This window comes from Mesoplodon bidens (assembly GCF_964165515.1).
Source record: "Mesoplodon bidens genome assembly, chromosome: 7".
In the NCBI taxonomy this organism is placed as follows: Eukaryota; Metazoa; Chordata; class Mammalia; order Artiodactyla; family Ziphiidae; genus Mesoplodon; species Mesoplodon bidens.
The window spans coordinates 55662338-55677576 of record NC_138164.1 but is presented as its reverse complement, the minus strand read 5'-3'; the positions used below and the strand labels follow the sequence as shown (position 1 = coordinate 55677576).

At 53.3% G+C, this 15239-nt stretch overlaps 1 protein-coding gene across 3 annotated transcripts in view; it reads right to left on the bottom strand.

Annotated features, from left to right (window-relative positions):
* Positions 1 to 15239, bottom strand: part of DENND2B (DENN domain containing 2B) — a 154878-nt gene that overhangs the window by 14961 nt on the left and 124678 nt on the right. For all 3 annotated transcript variants that reach the window (XM_081240858.1, XM_081240860.1, XM_081240859.1), the window contains 7 exons: positions 7907 to 8058; positions 5777 to 5992; positions 4700 to 4796; positions 4034 to 4078; positions 2842 to 3026; positions 1646 to 1755; positions 1385 to 1454 (listed from right to left, as the gene is read on the bottom strand). In XM_081240858.1, coding sequence (XP_081096984.1) covers positions 1385 to 1454; positions 1646 to 1755; positions 2842 to 3026; positions 4034 to 4078; positions 4700 to 4796; positions 5777 to 5992; positions 7907 to 8058 — 875 coding nt within the window. The remainder of the gene's footprint in view (positions 1 to 1384; positions 1455 to 1645; positions 1756 to 2841; positions 3027 to 4033; positions 4079 to 4699; positions 4797 to 5776; positions 5993 to 7906; positions 8059 to 15239) is intronic.

The window sequence follows — 15239 nt, the reverse complement described above, 5'->3', positions numbered from 1 at the left end:
CCCCACCTGGCATCTGTACTGCTCTACCTTCCCTTAGCCCCACTCACCGGGCATTCTATCTCCAAGTACTCCTTCTCCCCAGACTACCCTTTGGGGAGATCCAGGACTACCAGACTTGGTGTTAAAGGACTTGGAGTCAACCTGGCTCTGGCCCTGATTGGCTGTATGACCCTGGGCAAGTCATTCTACCTCTGAGTCTCCATTTCTTAATCTGAAGAACGTATATAATAATACTGGCTTGGCCAAAAAGTTGGTTCAGGTTTTTCCATACGATGCTATGGAAAAACCCAAACAAACTTTTTGGCCAACCCAATGCCTCATGGGCTATTATGAGTAATAAAGAAAATGACATACTTAAAGCATCTAGCCTGGAACATAAACAGATCCCAAATCACAGTTCATTCCCTTTGCCCTGCCTTCTACATTGAAAGTCCTACCTCCTCTACTGGACTATCTGAAGTTCCTTGAAGATAGGTGCCATGTCTAACTCATCTTTATGAGCCTTTAGCATATGCTGCCTAAGCCTCAGCAGGTGTATGCTACATGTTTCTGAATGAATGAATGAACAGCCCAGAATCCTTCACCTGGAGTCCCTACTATACATCACCTTTGCCGAAGATCCCCCTCATCTTGCCCCTTCTCCCACTAAGGCCTGGGAACCCTAAACTCTGTCAACAAGCCAAGCCAACAATACCCCTGGTGAGCCCCAGGGGAGTGTGTGACAGGACCCTCTTTATCTTTACCTCAATCTATTTCCCAGGACTAATGAGAAGAGGGGTGGTGTAGTGCTTCTCTCTCCACATCATGGCTTATATTTTCAAAACCCTCCCTTTCCCTTGAGTTCAAGGCATCTCTCCCAGAATCCCATAGAAGGTACTGTTCTGTCCCTGCTCAGCCTCCAGCCCTACCAGACCATGGACAGGATGCACATCAGGTTGGCCAGGTATGGGGGTGAGGAAGGTTGGCCTCCACCCCAATCTGATGCACACACACATACTGCTGGGTTGATGTGATCCTGCAATCAGGATCAGCAATCTGAGCCTGTAAGCCCAAAGTAAATGAACAAAAAGTAAAAGTATAGAAGAGCTAAAAACATAGGACAGCCCAGTAGAAAGTGATCCAATCTCTTCCCTTATTGTAGATTATCTTAGATCCTGGGGCCCAATCAGAGGGGCCACTTTAAGTCCTGCCATCCCAGCGAGTGCTTCGTGTGGTGTGTGTGTGTGTGTGTGTGTCTGTGTGTGTGTGTGTATGTGGCCTCAGGCAGCATACAAGGAAGCAGAACATAGAACAACTTGAGTTTCTACCAGCTCAAGTTAATGAAGAGCGTACACACGTACAAACACTGTGGCCCAGTCCCTGAGGACTGAATGGCCCTACTTACTAGTAAGCGCCTGCAGTAGCCAAAGCGTCTGCTGCCATCTTCCCCCGTCAGCATGAAAGAGAACGTCTCACTGGAACAGGGAGAAGTCTGGCATCAGGGAAATATCAGAGGACCCAGGAAACAGCCCCCAAGAAGAGGGACCGCCCAGGGAGGGGGTGAAAGACCAGGCTGCGGTAGGAGAGGAGGCTGGGACTAGGGTGGGCCAGAGTCAGCTGCCCACTGTTATGGGGGTAAAGGAGGCTATGCCAGGCCAGGCCTCACCTGCTGTACTCTGACACAGGAAGCCAGTCCTTGGCATCAGGGAAGCAAAACTGGGGAATGGCCTTGAGCCTCTCCTCTGCCTCCCGCATCTGCTTGGTGGGTCGGTCCAGCTGCAAGGAAGAGGAATATGGGGAGAGAGAGATAAGAGAAGACGTGGAACTTGGGGCTGGTGGTGGGTAGCTGACAAATATCTCCTCCCCCGAGAGTCCTAGGTGGCGTTTGCCCAGCTGGCATGCTTCTCAGCAACCCAACCCTGACCCCACTCCCATTTCTCACAGAGAGGTCTGGGTGTGGGCTGAGTCATCATTTATTCCTTCAATATATGCCAAACTAGCACTTTCTATGCGGCACCTGGCACGTGCTGGGCTACCAATAGAAAACCAAGTGGACAACGTCCCTGTCCCTGTGCATTCTGGTCAGCAGAGTGAGATAATCAACAAACAAAATTTCAGAGGGTGCCACAAAGGAAATAAACAGGGCGATATGACAGAGATAAGTGGGTGGCTGGGGCTACTTTAGAGTATCTAGAAAGATCTCCTATTTGATCGGGGAATGAAGAATGAGAAAGAGCCAGCAGCCAAGTGAAGAGCTGGGGAAAGAAGATTCCCGGCAGAGGCAATGGCAGAGAGAAAGGGCCCGAGTGTTACAGGAAGAGAAAGGAGGCCAGGCAGGCGGCTGGGGGCGAGCAGGGAAGGGGTGGTAAGAGCTCAGGTACGTGGGGGAAATGGGGAGTGAGTGCTAATGGGTACAGGGTTTCTTTGGGGGGTGATGAAAATGTTCTAAAATTGATCACATAACTGTGACTATACTAAAAGTTATCGAATCGTACGCTTTAAACAGCTGAATTATATAGAATGTGAATTGTATCTCAATAAAGTGGTTAAAAAAGAGAAAAGAAAAGTAATAAGGTAGGAGAAGTAGCTGGGGGCCCGTCCTCAGGACCCTTGAAGTCCTGTAAACAACGTGGATCTCATTCTAGGCACGCTGCGGGGTGTTCTCTCCGCCCTCATCCTCCGAATACTCACTGGCCCAAACCCATCCCCTCTCCTCCCTCCAGACTACAGGCAGCCACGCTCAGGGCTAGCGCAGTGAGGTGAGTTGCTAAGGCGGGAACAGGATCTCCCTTCTTCCCCAGATGGGCCAGGCAGGAAGGAGGAGGCAGAGGAGGGGGCAGGGAAGGAGGGAGGCGGCCTCACCTTGGGAAACTGGTAGGAGACCTCAGGGAGGTACGTGTTTCGGGATGGCTTCCTCTTGAGCGACACCACCACGAAGCACTCGAACAGCTCCCGTTCCTGCCACTCGAGCAGCTCCAGCTCCAGGGTCCGGTAGCTGGGTGCGCGCTTCAGCATGGACTGGATGTGGACCAGGCGCTGCGTGTGGGCTGGGGGCAGGTCACACATCAGGGACGAGACCCCCACATTAGCCCCCTCCGCCCCACGCTCAGGGCTCCATCCCCAGGGGTCACCGCTAAGTGCAGGAGCCTAGTCTGACGGCCTGACCAACGAGGTCTGGGGGAGAAGTGGCAGGAGCAAGGTGTGTAGCCTGTCTGCCCTGACACAGTCAGGGCCTCCTGGAGCCTCTGGAGGCTGAGCTGGGGCCAACAGCCTGCCTGAGCCAGGCAAATCCAGGGATGCATCAATGGCACCCAGCCACCCCTGCCCCTGTGCCAACAGGACTAGAAGATATGAACATCCACAAAGCCTTCATCCTAGGGCCCCTATCAGTCCTTGGACTTGGACCCTTTTTCCCTGTCCCCAGGCCCAAAGTCTACTTGCCCACTTGCCTGGGGGACCCACAGAGGAGGGAAGGAGGGAGCTACCTCCCACATACTTTAACCATCCAGGAAGGTCTAGGCAGGGCTTCCCAGTAGAGAAAGAACAGAGATTTGCCCAAGGCCCCCTGGAACATGAAGGTCCCAGAACCTTTCCAGGGAGGTGGCAGTTTTCCTCTCTAGGGAGAGGGAAGATGAGTGGCCTCAGGGCCTCCAGAGTACCAGTTTCCTCAGACTTTGGCACACTTCTTACAACCAGAAGAGGTACTTGTAACCTACTGAACCCATCTCTGACTCTCCGGATTCACAACACTTACCAGGCAAACCTAGCACCCAATTTTCATGGACAACGGCTTGGGAAAATAAGGCAGGGTCACCAGCCTTAAATTTGGGAAAAGGGAGATGGTTGCATTTAACCTCTCAGGGCTGAGCTCCATGACTGTAGGAATGGACTCCCCTAGAGCTCCTTGCTCTGTTGGCCTCGTATCCTGCCTGCCATCGCCTCTCCAAATGGGGCCACTCTGGGATGTTGGAACTGTATGTGCAGAGAAGGGAAGGCTGATTCCCCACAGCCAGGGCAGGAAAGGGTCCCATGGTCTTGGGGAGCCATGCCTCACCTTTGAACCTGTCGTCAGAGTCGCTCTCGCTCTCACTGTTCTCATCTGGAAAAGTTAAGAGCAGAGTGCATGCTTGCTGAGCCATTGCCCCACAGCAAATGTTTTCTGTGCCCCCCACCCAGCTCTTCTCATGAGGGATGTACCTCCTCTGGGCTCCAGTGGGCCCCTGGCCAGGTGCTGCGTGGCCCGGGGCCAGGGTCCCTCAGAGCTCAAACTGCAGGTGCTAATCTATATCCAAACCCCTATCCACCCAGTCCTGATTTGGGGCAAGCTGAGGGCCGAAGTTGGAGGCTGAGCCAGCAGAGAGGTCTATCGGCCTGGAACACAAGGGTCTTGCCTCCAGAAGGCCAAGATTTGAAATGGGAAACAGACCACAGTGCTCAGTAAGTCTGGCCTTTCCTTTTGCCAGATGCAGATTCCCACACCCACTTTCCTATTCAGGGCCTCACAGCCCAAAGTCTGCACTAACCCTTCCCAAGGCTTTCTTCCCTCTTTGGCTCTCCCCTCCTATGTGGCCCCTTTTTTGCAGGGCTCTACCCTCCTAGAAGACAGGAGGATCCCACGATTGCCCCATGGAAGGGTAAACTGAGGCTAGTCCATGCCTCTCCCCACTTCAAATGCCCAAGGGCCCCAGAAACCTGAGCCAGCTCAGGCATCCAGGCCTACCTCTCAGTGATGATGTCTCAATGCTGGACATGGACAGCTTTTTTAACCTCTTCTTTCCCCGCTTGGCATTGTAGATGGAGTTAATTCTTTGGACAAGCTGGGCGAGAAAAGCAGGGAGGGTGAGGCAACCCTAACACCAACTGCCCCTGCTCCGCAGAAGGCTAATTTACAGAGGGCGTCCATTCCCTTACTGGAACAAGCCTTCTGCCCTCTCCGCAATGGGCCCAGTACTGGTCTCCCTCCTGCACTGGCCCCAAGGGCAGACTGGTGGCTCCCCATCTACTTGTCCCCTTAGTGGTCTCCTGCCCCCAAGACAAGGACTTTACACTTAGCTCCCCAGAGGAAGGAACTGTGATCAAACTAGACAGGATGGGAACTCCTGGGTCTCAAGAGTCCCTGAACCAAGCGAGACAAAGAGCTGCTCAGAGGCAATAACAGGAACAAGGATTGAGCCTTTCCCCTCTGGGCTACAACCTGGGGCCCTGGCAGGAAGGAGCTAAATTCCCAATATACCCAAGCATTGTTTGCAGGCTAAAAATACCACTTGGCTAAATCCTGCTGCTTTGGGCTGGGGATTTGGGCCTGGCTACCTATGTGCGCAAATCATTGCTGAAAACTCTCAATTCTGAGAGTTATAGAAAGGAAGACCCATGTTTGAGTCCCAGGTCCTTCAAAGCCTGGAGATGTCTCTGCGTACACAGAGACTTCGCATACCCCACACTCACTAATGGGGAGCTTCTTAAGGACTGTTTCCATCCACCCAGTGGCGTGGAGCACTCCCTGGGGGCCAGGATAGCCTGTTTTCTCCTAACATCTGCAGAGCATTAATCACTTAGTGCATCTTTATTGATAAGAAAAGGAAATTAGCCAGATGAAAAACAAAGGCCAGTGCCTGGACCTGAAATTGATTTCAGGAGAATTGAGGAAGCAGGCCCAGATTAGGGAGGGAGGGAGGGAAGGAAGGAAGGAAGGAAGGAAGGAAGGAAGGAAGGAAGGGGGGGAGGGGGGGAGGAGAGAAGAGCCACCACCTGCCTGCCCACCTGCCCAGCCCCAGCCAGCTCCAGCTGGGGAGGCTACCTTGGGAATGCGGCGGGCCCGGCGGCTGGACAGCAGTTCACTCGTGGTGCTGAGGCTGTCCTCATTGAGGCTGGAGGGTGAAGATGGCAGGCTCAACTGAGCCAGCAGCAGCATGTCATCATGGCTGTGCCTCTTGGGTAATCGTGGCAGCCGGTGGCTCTTCCTTTCTGACCAGTTCCCACTGCGTAGGGACTGGCTGCCGGGTTTCAGGGAGAGCTGGCATGGGAGAGGGGACATGGGAGAGGGACTCAGCACAGATGCCTTGGCCGGCACCTGTCTGCTGGGACCTGGACAGAGGAGCCACAGGCTGGCATCCCAGACTCCTCCAAATCCCACCTGGAATTTCCATCTACCAGGGTTTCCTCTTTTAAGAGCTCAGCTGCCGGTCAGCAGCTCAGGGCTAGATTCAATACTTGCTTCCACAAAGGAAGCTTAACTACTTCTTCCAGAAAAAAGAAAGCAGAGACTAAGAAAACTGGGCTGTCTATCTGAGTGGAAAAAGAAGGCCAAGTGAGAAATCTGCGGGCCCCTCCTGAGCTCTGGGACAAGGCTTAGACTCTGCTCATTACTGGGTGTGGTCGACGGAGCCAGTCTTCCCCACTCAGCCCCTGAGTTAGTCCTAAGAGGCTTCTCTAGCAGAGGCCAGAATCTACATGTCAACCCAGCCCTGCTCACTTCTTCCAGGGTGAATACAGGGCTCTGACCACCAAAGCCTGGCAAGGCAGGCCTCGGAGCCAGTGGCTCCCTCACCTACATGGTCCTGGGCTGCTCCCATCCCTGCCCGGATCTACTTTCTGCCTCCCTCTGTCTAGACTGACACCCTTCAGCACAGGGCACCTTACTCTCGGCGGATCCTGCTCACCACCAAAAAGGTAGCACCCCTGCAAACTTGGCAAGCCTTCCACCTGCCGTCTGGATCTGGCATTGCCTCTCATCACTCTTCAGCAAGTCCTCCTTCCCCCCATCCCCCAACTTCCCCTTCCCACCCAATCAGTCCGGAAGTACAAATTCAATGGAAGCTTATTTGAACAGAGCACATTAGAAAGGTAAATCTTTTATAAAAAGTCACATCATTCCAAAGCCAGAAGAAATAATTTTTATATTCTCTAGCCAGTGTTATAAAATATCTAGGAGAGGGGCTTCCCTGGTGGCGCAGTGGTTAAGAATCCACCTGCCAATGCAGGGGACATGGGTTCGAGCCCTGGTCCGGGAAGATCCCACATGCCGCGGAGCAACTAAGCCTGTGCACCACAACTACTGAGCCCACGTGCCACAACTACTGAAGCCCATGCGCCTAGAGCCCATGCTCCACAACAAGAGAAGCCACCGCGATGAGAAGCCTGCGCACTGCAACGGAGAGTAGCCCCCAGTCACCGCAACTAGAGAAAGCCCGCGTGCAGCAACGAAGACCCAACACAGCCATCCATAAATAAATAAATAGATAGATAGATAGATAGATAGACAAATAGATAAATAAATAAATAAATAAATAAATTTATTTTAAAAAAAGAATCTAGGAGAGTTAGAGTTGCTTGGGTAGGTCCAAGATAGGATCTCCATTCCCCTGCCTCCTGTCCACCATGGACAAGGCCAGAATGAGCTACAGTCTAAGAGCTTCCTGCGACTCTTCACCTTTCTTCTCACTCTGCCTCTATCAGTCCATTCCTCGGAGAGTCATCCATTCAACCATTTATTCAGTGGGAGCGGTTCCAGGTCCTGGAGACACCTGTCTAGTTCTCCAAATCAGGTTCTTGGGCCTACGCCTGGCCCCTAAATGCCAGTGCTGAGATCAGTTCTGCCAGAGCTGCAGAATACCAAGACTCCAACCCGGGCCCTGTCTTCCTGTTTCCAGGAAGGGGAGGAGAAATAATGATTAGACAGGAGACTACAGGGGCTCCTGCCTTAGTTTTGCAGCTCAGAGCTCAAGCAGTGAAGGGAAGAAGGTGGGACAGGGTGCCCCTAAGAGCACATCTCAATTGGCCACAAGCATATCGACACGGCAGAAGTCCCTGAGTGCAGAGCTCTTCCCTGACGTCACCTTCGCCTAGCACTAGTGAGGCAAAAAGCCTGAGTGGAAGCTGGCAAACGCCTCGTGCTGACCCTACAGGCCCAAGTCAGGGCTGCTGTTACCTGAGTGGGTGGGTTGTTGTACTTCCTGTCCTGAGGACTCCACATCCTGTGCAAAGAGTCCAAGGAGTTTTCAGACAGTTGCTGGGATTTTCGTCCTGCTCTTCGGCTCTTTAAGTCCACATCCTCATACGGATTCTCCTTGGGCAGATCTCCTGCAGAGGAGGAAAAGTTAGAGAAGGGGGAGAAGGCAAGAAGGAAACACACACACACACACACACACACACACACACAAATAAACAAGCAGAATTCCTGTGAGCCAAAGAGAGTGGCTTCTGCCTGGTCCTTCAGCTCATGAGTCATGCAGCTGCCCGTCTGCAGTGGGGAGGCTACAAACAGATCCTGGCTCTGAGTCCAGAAGCTGAATCCCCCACCTCCAGTTCAGCTCAGCCTTGCCTGGCCTCTGCTTTGTAAATTCAGGGACTGCACAAGACTGGCTCAGCCACCCATGCCTGTGTCCAGCCAGAGGACAAAGCCAACACCAGGCGTCTCTCCTTGGCTCCAGTCCCTTTGCTGAGAAAGCCCCAAAAATATACAGTTCAAGGTGGGAAAGGCTTTCAGAGGTCACATGGCTGTCCCTTTACCCACTGCTCCCTGAGGACCACTTCTGGAGATGGGCATGGAGGGGATCTGCGAGCTCTAGGGTGCCGGGCTTCACCAGGCCTCCCTCCTGCCCATACGCTGTGCCACAGCTCTCTCAGGACAGGGCTTTTGCCTGGCCCACCGAAGTAGTGAGCGCTCAGTATTATTTGTTCAATGAACCGCTCTGACTACAGCGTCACTCCACTTCCTCCACCACAGACCTCAGCAAAAAGACAATGGTCATCAATCCCCTTTTGGAATAAACTCTCCTGCTAAGACACATGGGAGACGTGAAAGGCTTGAAAGGAGTTTGGGCTGCAGGGGTGGCGTTGGTGGGGAGTTCTTGTTTCTCTTCTCAGGACTCAATTCTAAAATCCCTGGCAGTAGGCACTGTAAGGGCACTACGAGAAAATCACAGAAAGTCCAAAGCATAGTCCCTGCCCTTGAAGAGCAGCCCCTTCCCACAAGCCATGCCCTCCTGCCCCTTTCCTGCCAACACATACCTGGACTTTTCTAAAATACAATAATATCATGAGCAGGGTCAGTCCTGGAACCACAGTCGTGCAGCAGAATCACAGTGGTGACAAGGTCCACGGGACTGTGAGGAAATACTGCCCTCTACTGCCCTTTGTCTTGTCTTTCCTTAGCCTCCCCTCGGTATCAAGGCCACTGTTTGGGACGCAGGTACTAGTGGCCAGAATGAGGCTTTGCTGGAGGTGGCACACAGGAAGCTGCTAACAGGGCTCACTCCAGCTTCTCCGATCGGCAGCGGGATTGAGCTTGGGTGATCACTGAGCCCCAGGGATGCCTGCCCGTGCCTCCCACCATAGAGGAGTTCAGACTTCACTTCTCAGGGAGCAGACAGAAGAAAGAGCCATAGACTAGCCACAGAGGCCACTGGGTGTGTAAGCTTTCCTAGGATAGGACACAGGAGAAAAACCAAATCCCTACATGCTTCTTTCAGATTTTTCCATTTCCAAAACCAAGATCTCCCCCTGTTGTGGTATCTACTTATTACTATCATGGAAAACCACCATGAACTTAGGAAATGCCTTTACGGAGGTGTAGGGGGAGGGATGGGGGGGCTGTGCAGGGGGGATTTCGGTCACAGCTAATTAGACTGCCATGGGAGCAATACATATCTCTGTAAACTTATGAGTCAAAGATGGGTCAAGGAAGGATTTGGGACGGAATTAAGTGATTCCCAACACCAGCAGAGTCCCCAGCAACTGAACAGACGTTTTCCTGTAACACAGTCATGCTATGAAAATGACTTGTCTCCATTCCAGAGCCCTGACTAAGCAGAGCTGGCCCAGCAACCCTGCCTCCAGAAGCCAGATATGAAACCTGGCATCCCCTGCATGTTTTCTCCAGCCTACCCCACTGTGGGCACTTAGGGAGGAATCAGGATAGACTCTGTATGTCTTGGTCCCTCTCCAACATATATCCTACAGCAGTGAGGTTGGGGGACCAAGAACTGGAGAAAGCCAGGACACAGTCTTCCTGATCCTGTGAAGCAGGACAGAGCAGAAGGGGTCAGGAAGAACATTTATTCCAGGCGCATCAAATCTAAACTGCTTTGGGCTGGATGACCAGCCATCATCATCCCCCAACCTATAAGATGACTCTGTCTCAACTCCTTTAGAAGAGTTGCTCCAAACTACTGACACTTGGGGCTGGATAATTCTTGTGGTGGTGGACTATCCTGTGCATCTGTAGGATGTTTAGTAACAACCCTGGCCTCAATCCACTAGACAGATGACAGTAGCATCCCCTCAGTTGTAACAACCAAAAAAATGTCTCCAGACACTGTCAAATGTCCCCTGAGCAGATGGGTGGATAAATGGATGATGGGTGGATGGGTGGACATATGGACGATGGAAGGAAGGGAGGGGGAAAGGAAAGGTGAATGAGTGGATGGGTGGACAAAACTGTACCCCCATCCCCACCCACCCCATTAAGAACCACGGCTTTTAGATGTTTCTAAACTTCCTAATAGCTTCTAAGTGCCATGACGTGAGTCCCAAGGCAAACCCTCTTTTCCTCCCTCCTTCACTCCTCTTCTCTCCCTTCTTTCTTTCCCCACAATCAAAGCTGTGAACATTAATATAAAATCCAAAGCTCCGGACTTCCTTGGTGGCGCAGTGGTTAGGAGTCCACCTGCCAATGCAGGGGACCCGGGTTCGATCCCTGGTCCGGGAAGATCCCACACGCCACGGAGCAACTAAGCCCGTGCGTCACAACTACTGAGCCTGCGCTCTAGAGCCCGCGAGCCACAACTACGGAGCCCACGCGCCACAACTACTGAAGCCTGCACTCCTAGAACCTGTGCTCCGCAACGAGAAGCCACCACGATGAGAAGCCCGCGCACCACAACGAAGAGTAGCCCCCGCTCTTCAGAACTAGAGAAAGCCCGTGCGCAGCAGCGAACACCCAACACAGCCAAAATATAAATAAGAATCTTTTTTTTTAAATTAAAAAAAAAAAAATCCAAAGCTCCAAGAAATAGATGTAGGAGACTGAGGCCCAGGGAAGTAATAGATGCACATCAGTGATAACCTGGAAACTGAAAACAGTTGGGAACACCAGGTTCTCAAGCCCAGTATTGCCTCTGGAAACTAAATTTCAGGAAAGCCTTAAACGCCTGCTCCTCCCGACTGCCCAGCCCTAACGTCAGCCTCTTTCTTCTCCAGCAAGGTTAACATCCTCTCTGATATAACCAGGCCACTAATCATTTCTCCAGGAAATGACGGCTGGCCCTGGCCCAAGCCCTGCCTCCCAGCCTTAGCTTGGGCCCTTCACAGCCCCCGTTCACCTATTACTCTCAGCTTCCTGGACTGTTCTGACTACCCTTCTGGAGCTGCCTCACGGAGACACTCTCAGCCATCTGTCCAGGGAGTAAGGGTGCCCAGGGGATGGGGATGTGCAGAGACCAAGCAGTCCCCGAGGCCTAGAGCCACTAAACGGAATCTGCTGAGAGCAAATCAACCCCAAAGCAATGGCTCAGAGCTGGGAGAGGAGGAGGGCTAGAGAGCCGGGCTCGGAACCTTCTCTGGAGGAGCAGAGCCACGGCGCAGCGGAAGAAGCTGGAGCCGAGGGGAGACACCTGGGGGAGCTTTGGCAGGGACATGATGGGAGACCGGAAGCCTGGCAGACCTCAAGACTTTCACCTGCATTCTTGCCCACGCAGCTTCCTCGAGGGTGCTCCTCGCTGCCCTTGGAGAGAGAGAAGAGGTAGGCCCTCCTCCCCCGAGGCCTGGCCTGAGCAGCTCCATCTCATCAAGCCCAGCTGTGGAAGCCAGAGGTCTCAACCTTTCCCAGCTTTGCTGATGAGACAAGGGACAGGGGCATAGCCAAGAATTTCTGCTTTGCACTCTTTTAAAGGCGCTGGTCAGAGCCCAGACTTATCATATGGATCCTCTGGAAGGAAGAACCCAGTCCCACCTAGCCCTGCCCCCACTCCTCCCCACGTCTCCTTTGGTCACTAACCACAGGTGCCAAGCACCCCACCCCCCAACAAACGCACAACTGGAAGAACCAGTTAGAGAAGGGGTGTGTCTGTGCACAAGCACTGAGAATTTCCCCAAACGGAATCTTAAGCTTCCCAGACCACACCCATGGCTAGGGCCATGGGTCTGCAGCTTCCCTCCCCAGCCCTCTCCTGCTTCCAACCAGCTGTTTCTCCTGGGTCTCAGCCTCTTCCCCTCCCTCGTACAGTGGAGACAGGGCCAGATTAGGGGCCCAACTCCCCCGACAATACATAGCCCATCAGATGGAGAGCTCTAAGGGGCCAATTGTTACCACCCTCCGAGGTTGGACAACATTTACCAACTGCCCGGGCACCGTTCCCTGGACTGCACCTCTGGGCGGCAGCCTCTATGCTGTTAGATGTCTCTGTTTTCCAGCCTTGGGACAAATGAGAGAAGAAGGCAGAAAGAGCAGAGGCTCAAAAAGCTTTGCAGTAAGGCTGACTGGCTCTGTCCCCAGCTCCCACCCCGCTCAAGTTCCTGGAAACTCTCCCTCAGCCCCAGCTAGCTGATGGGAGTGGGAATCTCTGCAGGAATGCAGCCCAGGCTCCTTGGTCAGGCGCCGAGGCCACTCCACATAACTCTCTAATAAGCTGCTTCCTTGGGTGCATTTTTAACTGTCAGGCTCAGAACGCAAACGATTATAAGGCTTTGTAGGATAGCAGCGTCTTCCAGAGGCAGATGTCAAATTGGACAGGCGAGAATTAACCAGCCCCACGAAGCAACATGGCAGTAACTTTATTTCTGAACCACTCTATTGCAAATCAACAAGATAACCTCAGCCTGTTTTGGAGTATCTCACCCCAGTTCCCAACGTGTCATGCCTGGTATGGGCAGGAGGCTAGCACAATCCCCAGGGCCCCTCGTTCAGGTCCAGGGCTCACGGAGAAGACACGTTAGTCTCTGGGCCAGCTGGCCCTCAGCCTCTTACAGACACGGAACTCCAGACCAATGGGCTGGTCCCCGAGACAAAGACTCAGCACGGGAGCTCTGGCCCGTGCCCACCTCCTGCCACAGCCCGATTATCACACCCCCTAACAAAGCTCCGTCTGGCCCTGGGCAAGGGAGGCAGCACAAGAAAGAGGTGGATAGTCCAAACCCGAACACCTCAGCCTCTCAGAGCACAGGCTGGGCCAAGAAGACAGAGAAGGCTCCCAGGAAGTCAGGCACTGGTCAATCGGAGGCAAAAGTGAAAGTGACATTCATAGTTCAGCAACAAGGGCCCCCCACCAAAGCCTTTACGGGGGTGGGTCCAAATTCTTGGGCCTGTCGCCAGGGAAGGAGAAAGGGTAAGTCAACCAGAATCTGAGAGAAACAGAGATATTCTCCCTTGTATTTCCCTCTAGCCTCCCTGGTCAGGTCGAGAAGTTCAGGCGGGGCTGCTATGGGGATACTGAAGGAGGAAAACGTGCCCAGGGCACTGAACAACCAGAGACGCTGAAACCCACCCTACCTTCACACCACAAGGGCACGCAAAACACCCAGGTGCCTCCCTCCTCCCTCCTCCCCATTCCTCTTCCCCCACTCTCTACACAACGCTCCAAAGACCCAGAAGCTAGCGGAGCCGCTAAGGAACATGCCCCAGTCCCAACCTCACCTCACACCAGCCCTCACCCCTAGCTTCCGGCTCGTCCGGCTAAGAAGCATCCAAGCTGCTCCTCTATTTTCTTGCCTCCTTGAGCAACATCTCACAGTGGCCGCAAGTCCCCTCCACTGAGTGAGGAGGCTGAGGCTCAGACACACTTGCCTCCCCCTTCCTCTTCTAACCTGACCTTAGGACGCCCACAGAACGGTTCTGTTGCCCAGAACGGTGCCTCCAAAATTCTCACCGCCCGCCGCACCCCACACACACCACGCACCGTCCCCAAACAACCCTGAACAGAGCCCTGCGGTCATGGAACTCTGGACAGGGAGAAATGGTTGAAGCAGCCCTTTCTCTATTCCAGCTCAGCTGATGCAAGAACATTCCCCCACATGAGATCCCTGGGCAGCATAGAAAGGCTGCAAAGCCTCCTCAGAGAAGAGAGGGCAGCGAGGCCCCCGCGTTGGCAGTGCCTGGATCCTGAGCAGGGGGGCAGCTGAAAACTGGAGTCGGCCCTGTCCCCTGCGGCAGCCACACCGGGTGCTCCCAAGGGCCCTGGGCAGCAATGACACATGACAATTCCTCTCAAACTAGAGGAAACAGACCTGTACCCTGCTCAGGGCTGGGAGGCACATGGGGCTGTGCCCCCGATCCCCACAGGTCTGGGCGACCGTGCATACAAAGCTTTTTCCCAGTAGTAAAGAAAGAGGCCTCCCTCCCCAAACCCGTTTGCTGTTCTGGGGAATCTCGTTCCCACAGTCCTTCTGACATGACCGAATTTTGGACGGCTACATACTATACACTCCCACCCTGGGAAAGCAGTGCCTGTGTGGACCTGAGCACTGCTGCTGGCTTCCCAGAAATCCTGGCCCAGCAAGTTGTACAGAGAAAACTGGGAAACTGATGGCTCCAATCAAATGAGGGAAAAGAGGACCCTCTCTTCCGAAGATCCCACAGTCTTATCTGGAGGGTTCTCCACTAGGGCCACTCCTCTCTGTATCATGTTCACTCACAAGACTATGTTCTTCAACCCCCACCCCGGCCTAAGGCAGAGCTAACACAGAGACAGAGATGAGGGCGGGAGCGGTCAAGGGCAAGGGCACTTGACCTTCCTTTCTCTTCAGAAACCTACGCTGAGACACATGCTTTACTTGAACAAAACTAAAGCCCCCACCGAAGAGAATGAGGCCAGAATTAAAATAAAAGCCAAAAATAAACCCAACCCAGCCTAGACAACTGGCTTTTTGCTGTTGCTCAAACACAAGTTTGCCAACACAACATCCTCCCAGTTGTTGGAGGGCCATTCTCCACGGTGTCCTACATTTCTGACCTTCTGAGCAAGAGGAATTAACAGTTCCAGACTATCTTTTCAAAGATGTTTATAGAGCAAACAGCCTTGGAAGACAGTGTCTACCTGCAGGGCAGAGGCAGATTTGTTTGCTGACCAGAATAAAAAGGATAAGGTCTCCTTATGGGGCAAAGGTTTGCTAGCAGCCCCTTGAAAAGCTTGGGGTTTCCTAAGCTTGAGGTTCCTCAGCTGGGGTGCAGACCCACCACGTGTGCAGCCTCTACCTGGACCTCCTCCCCACTGCTGCATGGGACTGGGGAGCAAGGGGAACCCATGTGAACATCAAGCTCATGTGGC